The 10,023-nt window shown below is 46.1% G+C and overlaps 1 protein-coding gene across 4 annotated transcripts in view; it reads left to right on the top strand.

Annotated features, from left to right (window-relative positions):
* The first annotated feature begins 6,326 nt into the window (after window positions 1–6,326).
* LOC121914140 (uncharacterized protein C16orf52 homolog B) overlaps window positions 6,327–10,023 on the top strand; it is a 62,090-nt gene continuing 58,393 nt past the window's right edge. For 2 of the 4 annotated variants that reach the window (XR_006100474.1, XM_042437230.1), the window contains exon 1: window positions 6,541–6,662. Coding sequence is in view for 2 of the 4 variants with exons in the window: in XM_042437233.1 (XP_042293167.1) it covers window positions 6,557–6,662 (106 nt within the window). In the remaining 2 variants the exon portion in view is untranslated. Of the gene's footprint in view, window positions 6,663–10,023 lie in introns of all 4 variants that reach the window. The other 2 variants (XM_042437233.1, XM_042437232.1) reach the window with 2 other exon arrangements.

The following is a 10,023-nucleotide window of genomic DNA, read 5'->3' as shown; positions in this document are numbered from 1 at the left end:
TCCTGTGAGGTGGGTGAGACTGAGAAATTACTGACCCCAAATCATCCAAGATTTCATTTGAACCTGGGTCTTCTCAGTTCTAACTCTAACCACTGCCATACATTGTCTCACCTGTTCTACATTCTAGAGCATCTGGAATTTTGAGGACATCCCATCTATAGGACATTACAGCAACCATCCCCAAACTCGTACCTTCTCTATATGTGGGCTAGGCAATGTTACTTTAGGTGAATTTGTAGTTGGTTGACCTGGCCAAAGAGTGCTCCCCAATGGCTCCTCTTCATCCTGGAGTGAAGTGACCAGTGGGATAACACAATGTTCTGTACTGGGCATGCCCAGATTCTGCTCTGATGATGGTGTCGTGCCACCTGACCGACTGCACGGCAGGCAGTGCCACACCATTTCCTTGGCACAGTGTTTAGAAAAGAAACCCAAAAAAGCTGTGGCAGCAAGGGCAGCCTTTCGCCGCTCTAAAAAAGAATGGCATTTTGCTGGTTCTTTTAGGACTGGCAAAATGCTGGATCGGGCCCTTGGCGTGCGGCTGCTGTAGCCCTGATCCGGCACTGAAAGGGGCAGTGTCAAGCCGCTGCTTTGGGACCGTCTGTTTTGCCCCTACATTTGCCCTCCTTCATTTCTATTCTCCAGGAATTCTCAAAGATTATTACCTGTTCTGAAATTACTTCTTCTGTCAGTTCTTTTAAAACTAATTAGCAATTTGGGGGGGAAATAACACTATTGAAATTACTGCTGCACATTCTTTCTGAAAAATGGACACCTTTCATTACCAACAACCCTTCCTACACAAGTGGCCAACATTTGGTCAAATGATAACTCGTAATTCAGTGGCAGACTGCCTTTTGATATGGAGTCCCCATTCAGTTAGAATGGCTAATAACTGTCTGGTTTGACTCCTCATCCTCCATTAATTTAGCTAGTGCCCTTTTAAAGCTAATACTTTAGAGACACTGGATCTCTTCTGATCTTGGAAACTAAGCAGGGTCAGCCCTGGTTAGTATTTGGATAGGATGAAAAGGTAGTCCCTTGAGATGAATGTCTAGACGTAAAGGAGTTGGTGCCCATCTCCATTACTAAGCCAAAGAGCCAGCATTGTCCGGTGGTCAAGTGGCCAGCATGACTACACCGAACGCTGTTACCTTCCCACCAAAGTGGTACCTATTTATCTAGTTGTATTTGCATGCTTTCGAACGACTAGGTTGGCACAAACTGGGACTAGTGCTGGGAGCTCACCCCATCAAGTAGCACTCAGGCTGTGAACTGCCAACCTTAAGACCTTACGATCATCAGAATTGGCATCTTTAACCACTAAGCCACCACTGAAATTTGCTCAAATGGAGACCACCACTACATACCAGATGCTACAAGCTGTATTTCCAAGGAAGGAATTGGGAAATCTACCTCTGAGTATTCCTTGCCTAAGAAAACCCTATGAAATTCATGGGGTCATCATAAACCAACAGGTGACTTGAAGACCTATACCCAAACAATCCAACCATCACTGTCACACTTTGCAGCACCGAAGTGTGTTTAATTCTGTCTTGAAGCATCTTCCACTCACCTGAGTTCCAGTCCCAGTCATCATCAGAATCAGAGACCAGGGTTTCTTCATCTGTAGAGAAAACAATATTCAGAGTATATTATAAAGTTCATTTTGCCAAACTGTCAGCCAAGAACAACACAACTGTCAGACACTTTGCTCAAATGGAGGATGCTGGGAGGCAGCAGCAGGTTGTTGGATGAGAAATCCATGCGCTAAGGAGCCTGTCCTTCACCCCTTAATACAGCTAGTTAATCTAGCTAGCTTAATCTAGCTAGTTATCTTCAAGTGTAGTGGAGGATGCTCTCCTATCACTAGTATAGAAGAAGGATCCAATTGTTAACCCACCCGTCTTTATTTTACATTGAATTGATGGCAGTGACATTGTGGTCCTCACCTCAAGAAGCAAAATAACTTCAGCCAGACTTGCCATAAGCCTATTGCCATAAGTCCTAATGTTGGTCTGCAAAGTCATAATTTATTAAGCCACACACGTGGAACACAAAAGCATCTGGCATCTCGATGCCATCGTGAAACACAGGCTTGTAAGACATTGCAACAGTTCTCGGTCAACAAGCTGGAAGCATTAATAGAATAGGAAAGAATATGACAGCGAGAAATTCACAAATGGGTTTCCATGTCATAGATCCAAGACACACTGCAGAAATAATCCAGTTTGACACTGCTTCAACTGCCTTGGCTCAGTGCTAGGGAATCCTGGGAATTGTAGTTTGTTGTGGAACCAGACCTCTCTGACAGAAGGCTAAATATCTCACAAAAATATAATTCCCCAAATCCCCTAGCATTGAGCCAGGGCAGTTAAAGTGGTGTCAAAGTGGATTATCTCTGCAGTGTGTTTTGGCACATGGTTACCTGATGATGCGTATGACCATCTTCTAGCAGACGATCTTCTCCTGGCATAAGACTGCCTTCTGGCAGACGATCTCCTCCTGTCAGTTGACTTCCTTCGAACAGACGACCTTCTTCTCTCAGACGATCTCCTTCTGTCAGTTGACTTCCTTCTATCAGATGACTGTCTTCTCTCAAAGGACCTTCCTCTGGACAGCGATCTCCTGCGGGCAGAAGACTGCCTTCGGACAGATGGCCGACGGGGAGTTGATGATCTTCGGGGAGATGATGGTCTCCGAGGGGATGATGGTCTTCGAGGAGATGATTCTCTCCTATAATAAGATATTGGACGATCCATGATTACAAGCCTCAAGGGATCTTCCAAATAAAAATGGAGGAACGCTCCTGGTATGCCTTTTGGGAAACGACTCCCTCCCGCAACCTGTAGAATCACGTCAGGGGAAAAAACCTAGTAGAGAAGTTGACATTGACACCTAGTAACAGTTTAGAACCCCAGGGCCATTGAGTTCCAAGCTTCTTGGAACCTCCAGTGATGGGTAAAGATCAGAACCTGGCCTGACAAATGCACTCCATCTCTGAACACCTGGAGCATTCTACCACCATTGCTGTGGCTAAAACGGCCCCTTGTGTTCATGGGCTCACATGTGACTTAATGCAAAGGGCTACAATTACATCTCTTGAAACAGTGATTTTGGCTTGAGACTCTCTCTCTCTCTCTCTCTCTCTCTCTATATATATATATATATATAATAAACAAACACAAACCAACACACCTAGGACCAGACTATCCAGACCCACACCCACCCACTTAAGACCTGCCATTGCTTTTGTCCAGTGAACAAAAGATTCCTATGTATTTCTTTAGAGCAGGGCTGCAGAAAGTGTGTGGCTTCAGGGCCAGAAGCATTTATACAGACACAAAAGGGTCCCTGACTGCCCAGGATTGTCCTTGTTTGATTGTTTGTTTTCCATGCACAACAACCAACAGCACCCTCCAAAACCCCTGTGAAATGTCACTGACCATCCGGCTGCACTTGCTTAAGTCTTGAATCTGCCAAAAATCAAGTCCCGTATATACTTGGCTATAAGTCGACCTCATGTATAAATTGAGGATTGGTTTGGGGGCCAAAATTATAGATTTGAATATCTATAAGAACAGCTTTGTTTGTTTGTCTCACCCTAAAACTAAGGATTTCAAGTCAGCATACAGTAAAATCAATTCTTTAAATTTAAAACAACATCTGAAACACTACAGTGGACCCTTGTTATCCGCTGGGGTTTGCTTCCAGGTTCCTCTGTGGATAACAAAATCCGTGGATGCTCAAGTCCCATTAAATACAATGGCACAGCAAAATGGTGTCCCTTATAAAAAATGGAAAATCAAGGTTTGATATTTGAAATATATACTTTTTTTGAACATTTTAAAACCGTGGATGCTTGGATCCATGTTTAAAATATCCATGTATAAGAAGGTCCGACTGTAGATATAAATAACAGCCACAGGACATATTGGACTACTGGGTATATTCAACTATAAGTTGACCTCGTGTATAAGTCAAGGGCAGGTTTGGGGACCAAAAGTATGGGTTTTGACATGACCCATAGATAAGTCAAGGGTAAAACTTAGGGACATCTAACAAAGGGTGAAAAGCAAAGGAAAACGATGCCAAAGAACTTACCAAGTTCCACCAGGCATAACTTTGTGCTCATACTAAAGGCTGGGTGGATGAGAAAATAGAGGGAGGTCAGTGCTTCCAGGGCAGAGAACCCTCATGCCTTTCACCAGGGGATGGTTCCTTCTTTAATAAGAGTTAAAGCAAAGTACAGTACCTACATAGATCCATAGATAAGCTCTGCCTACCCTGTCTGTGTGTGATAATCCTCATTGTCTATACACCAGCAAATAAAGTCAACAGGGAGACGATGCTGTTGCATCCTCTGCCAGCCAGGTGCTCTTCCTTTATTGTGTGGCTGTGTAGACATGTCCAGAGGACAAACAAGTGAGCAGCAGTTTGTAAAGTCGAAGGCTTTCATGGCCGGCATCCATAGTTTTTTGTGGGTTTTTGGGGCCCTGTGGCCATGTACTAGAAGAGTTTATCCCTGATGTTTCACCAGCATCTGTGGCTTTGGCATCTTCAGAGAATGCTGGGTGACATGGGGCTGAATACAGTAGTTTGAACTGTTAGATGCCAGAGCCACAGATGCTGGCGAAACGTCAGGAAGAAACTCTTCTAGGACATGGCCACAGAGCCCCCAAAACCCACAAAAGGCTATGAGCAGCAGTGCTTTGGAGAGGAAGAAGAGGACCACAAAAAGTGGACTCTCCCAATGGCACCTTGCCCAAAGGCATTACAAAACCTGGAGCTGCAACCATGCTTTTCTATAACTTGGTGGTTCTGTTTTCAACAACAACAAAAAGGCAATCCCTGGATCCCTCTGCATACGAAGCATATGCTTTCCCCATTTGCTCCGATAAGGTCTCATTGTGTCCCAAACCCTACTGTGCTTACTCCAGGTAACCCTGCGCATGAGACTCCAGCTCGAATGTGGTCATTTTCTACCCTGTAATTTATGCACCAGGTTCTAAAAATAAACTGGATAGACAGTCCACACTCAAATGCCACATTGCAATTAGTCTGCATGGCATGCGCCAGTGTTGTGGGTGTTTAGTTTCGAGATGCCCATTGGAAAGAGGTGTGTGTGTGTTGGATGTATTTTTAGACTTCTTCCAGCTCAGTGGCTTTGGAATTACTAGACTTGGCAGCCTCAAATGCCAATCATTGGTCAGCCATATTACATCGCTGGTTGCAAGTGGGTTTTACTTACACTACTGATCACTTGGGTTTTACTCAAGGAAGTAAGACTGGAAGAGCTAGAGGGTTCATTGTTTTAAGTTCATACTTCCTTTGAGTATACAGTGGGGCCTATTTAAACATGGGTTTGCCGTCCGTGGATTGCAGTGTCCGTGGATGGCAACCCCCCCATTATCCTCAATGGCGATGCATGCATGTGGCTGCACCTCTGTTAGTATGTATGTATTGGTTTCATTGTTATGCCGCCTTTGCCCCGATCTGGCTGCACGCCACCCCTTCAGGGACGGTCTGCACAGCCCCTTAGTCTGGAAAACCAGTATGCAAAGGGAGTCTGTTTGAACGCTGTCTATCTATTGATGCAGCCTAGAATCGCATTGGCCTTGTTAGCTGCCGCGTCACACTGTTAACAAGGCCAATGCGATTCTAGGCCGCGTCAATAGAAGTATAGTGTCTAGATCAAGGGAAGTAATAGTGCCACTGTACTCTGCTTTGGTCAGGCCTCTCCTGGAATAATATTGTGTCCAGTTCTGGGCGCCACAATCCAAAAGGGATGTTGAGAAACTGGAGCCATGTATCCAAAGGAGGGCAACTAAAGTGTTGTCTGGAAACCATGAAGTCTTATGAGGATAGACTTAGGGAGCTGAGTATGTTTAGCCTGGAGAAGAGATGGTTAAGAGGTCCAAAAATCTTAAAGGAGGGGCACAGTTTGGGGGCCACTGCTCCACACAATTTTTGCTGTGCTCTATAAAACACAAATTAATCCATTTTAATTGTGAAATCCCCTGATTTGCTCCACCTTGGACCTCTCCGGCTTCGAACTCGCAACCTTCTGGCTGCAGGACCGGCGCTTAACCACTGCGCCACTGAGACTCCTCCCCAAGTCTCCTTGCATTCAATTTCCTCAGTTGCGAGGCAGAAAAGAGCACAAAGGGCAAGGCCAAGGTCTCATTGCCGACGCCCCGCCCATTGCCCCGCCCCGTTCTTGTTTCTTCCCCAAGGCCCCGCCCACCGTCTCCCCGCTTAAGCCCCGCCCTGTCTGGGGCAAAAGCGTCGCCCGGGCGCTCATTCACTTCCGGGTCGGGCAGCGGCGGCTCTGGTTTTGCTTCCGGGGGAGAAGGAGGAGGACGCGAAGGAGGACTAGGAGTGGGCCGGCGGTGCCCGCTCCGGTGGCTGCCTGAGGCGGCAGCGGCGACGGAGGAGGAGGAGGAGCCCCGGAGGAGGAGGAGGAGCCATGGAGCGGCGGCGGTGAGGAGCCCAAGGCCCGGGCCTCCTCCCCTGGCGGGTGGGAAGCGCCGGGCCGAGGCCGGAGCCGGAGGACATGGACAAACTGACCATCATCTCAGGATGCCTCTTCTTGGCCGCCGACATCTTCGCCATCGCCAGCCTGGCCAACCCGGACTGGATCAACACCGGGGAGTCCGCCGGTGGGTCTCTCGGGGGCCGGAGGGAGAAACCGCTTGGGTCTGGCTCTTTGCTGTGGAATTCTGGGAGTTGGAGTTGGTTGTGGGGCCCAGACTATGCCTTTTACCTGAGAGAACGCCTCTCTAGGAATCTCCAGGTCCTCCAGGGCAACTCTATGGTCCACATCTGCCAGAAGTTGACCGTAGATTCAGGCTGGAGGGCCGACAAATGCCTAGAGAGGTGTTTTCTCTATGAACTTATAGGTTCTCCAGCACAACTCTATGGTCAACTTCTAGAGGACCTAGAGCAGTGATGGTGAACCTTTTAGAGGCTGAGTGCCCAAACTGCAACCCAAGACCCACTTATTTATTGCAAAGTGCCATGTCCCTCTGGCTTTCCAGGAACAAACTCTGTGCTGGGGCAATGGCACATGTGCCCACAAAGAGGGCTCTGAGTGCCACCTCTGGCACGTGTGCCATAGGTTTACCATCACTGACCTAGAGGTTCCTAGAGAAAACATATGAATCAAAGCCGCAAATGTATAAGTTTTGAAAACAAAGGGTGATGGTGGTGTAGGACCCAGGTCCCCTTTAAGAGATTTTGGACTACAGCTCCCAGAAGCCTCAGCCATGTTGGCCAACAGTCTGGGATTCTGGGAGCTGAAGCCCAAAATGCCTTTAAAGAGCATAATTTGGGGACTGCAGATGTAGGAGGTCAAGGGAAGTGTAGAGGAAGTATAGTGTGGGTCTCTCAGATTTCAGCCAAAGGAGCTAACCTGAATTGTAGCGAATGTATAGTAAAGTCTTTGTGGCCGTTTTGTCAGACGCCTTGCGCTTGCCTGTGGAAAGATGGAGTATTGATAGGGTTTGGGATTGGAGGATCCCCTCTGAAGCAGGAGCTGTGGGAGTCAGTGACCCACGCAGCCGTAGTAGTTAAATGGCCCTTTCAGCTCGAGGAGGCAGTCGGTTGCTAGATCTCAGCTCTTGGGGACTGGCTCTTGAATTCATTTTTTACAGGGACTCCCAGAAATAGCTGTTGGGTATAAATGGAGGCAATTGTGTTCCTCCACATTTGCGACTTTGACTTTTGCGCATTTGATTATTCACGGACTTTATTAATACGTTCTCTCTAGGAATATCTAGATCCTCCAGCGCAACTCTGGGCTCCACTTTAACCAAAAGCCACACTGAAGGACCTAGAGATTCCTAGAGAGACGCTCCAATATGCATTTGTAGCTCCTCCGGCGCAATTCTGTGGTCAGTGTCTGGCAGACTTAGAGATTCCTAGTGATGTGTCCTTTCAGGTACAAACATAGTGTTTTTGTTATTTGTGGTTTCCCCACATTCACAGGGGTCCTATGCTCCTAACCCTAGCGAATGTGGAGGGACGGGTGTATAGGCCCAGCGTGGGAGAACTCACAAACAGATACATAGTGTTATTCGGGCAACTGAAAGTGTGGAACACGGGTGATTCCAAAGGAATGGTACACAACAGCTAAGGACAGCTTCTCTTGTGCACCATTCTTTTTGAATCGCCCTGTACATATAACAGTAGAATGAAGATGGTCTCTGCACAGATCATGTTCGTGGGTGATGTTAGTGTTAATTACATTTGGACTTGTCAAAGATCAGCCTCTGAGGCTTGGCAAATGCTGCCTTATAAAACACAATACAGTTTAAAATGCTGGAGAGAAGCTGCAAGCTGGGCTCACTCCAAATGTGGAAATGATCCTTGGGTTTGCCAGCAAAGGATGGCCCAAGTTACTGCTTTGGAGGCAGCTGTGTAAACAGAAGTGACAAGAATTGTTTGGATTCGGAAGCTGCGTGTGCAATTGGATTTTCTAACTCCTTGTTCCAGATCCTTGGGACCTCTAAACCCCCACATCGCATTCGCTTTGGCTTTTGATGTGGGACACAGTGAGAAGGGGGATTTCGGAGGCAGTTTCCACAAGCCAATCCCAGCCCATTGAACCATAGGCTGAAAAGAAGTAAGATGAGTTAGAGTCTTTGGTCTTCCAGGATATTTCAGATTGTGGTTCCCAGAAACCCCAGCCAACATGGGCATTAGTTAGTTATGAAAAACATAGTTCAAAACATCCAAAGGGGCCAAAAGCTCCCTAGTTTTGGAATACCAGAGTTTGGGGATCTGGATGAACCTAGGGTTGGATGTCTTGCAGTACCTGAATTGGTTCTCATAAACTAATTGGAGTATCTTGGGCTTTATAATGGCCAGAATGAAAGAGAAATGTGTGTCTTTGGAAAAGAGAATTGGAACATTATACGCAAAGTGTGTGGGTGGCTAGATAACCAGGTAACAGTGTTAGCCTTTTTGTCTATCAACACTTGGGTCATCTTTGGATGTGTATTTGCACATGACCCCAAAGAAAGGCTATTGCTTAATTGTATCAAGACAAATTCACTGGAGTTGTGCGGAGAAAGGCTGCTGAGGGGATTGATTTTTTCCAGCATGATAAATCTGAACTGGATCACTGTTTGCTTTGTAAATGTGATAATGAGTAGCAGCCGTTTGAAAGGCTACGCTGGAAGTCAGTGTGTTGGTGTTTTTGTTTTTCCTGATGCAGTCGTAGATGATAACCATTTTGTGTGTAGGCGAGCCTGCCTAAAATAAGGGTTTGAATTGCAGCACTAGAGGGAACATCGGCTGGAATAGAGGGACAGGAATGAATGTCACGATGTTCTCCCCTATTGACATGCGGTGAAGTTTACCTGGTAGCACAGACTGACCTGCAGTTCAGGGACATACTCTGTTCCTCTCTTGACTCTGTTTCTGATAGTAGGAAGCAGGTGTTTCTCAATCCCCATAAGAAAGAGAGGTACTTTAAAAAATAAATAAAGGTTCGTCTTATGTAAAACCAACTGCATCATTCACATTTGTTCCATAATACTTAAATTTTATTTTGATTTGTAAATAAGAAACTACTTTTAAAATGTTAACTCTTTTTTTTGCAGCCAAGTGTTTTCCTAGATGTTGGGCTTTTAGGGGGAGATAGCTGTGGGGCTTTCCTACTGTTCAGATTCAACATTGCTTTCTAATAAAAGACAATGTTGAGTATCTTGGGGGCAACCAGTAATTGCACATAGAATGTGTTGTTTGTTGTTATGTGTCTTCAAGTCAGCTCTTACTTATGGCAACTTTAGCATAGGATTTTCTTGGCCTGATGTCTTCAGAAGAGGTATGTATGCCTTGCCTTCCTCTGAGACTGAGTGATATGCCCAAGACCATCCAGTGGGGTTCCATTGCTGAGCAGTGACTTGAACCCTGATTTCCTATAATCCTGGTCCAGCACTCAAACCAGTGCACCATGATGAGTTGTGTATATATATATATATGCATGTACCATCAACATACATGTCACTTCACAAA

The sequence above is a fragment of the Sceloporus undulatus genome, chromosome 8 (assembly GCF_019175285.1).
Source record: "Sceloporus undulatus isolate JIND9_A2432 ecotype Alabama chromosome 8, SceUnd_v1.1, whole genome shotgun sequence".
NCBI lineage: Eukaryota > Metazoa > Chordata > Lepidosauria > Squamata > Phrynosomatidae > Sceloporus > Sceloporus undulatus.
Note: the sequence above shows the minus strand (reverse complement) of the source record. Positions and strands in the feature narration are given on the sequence as shown.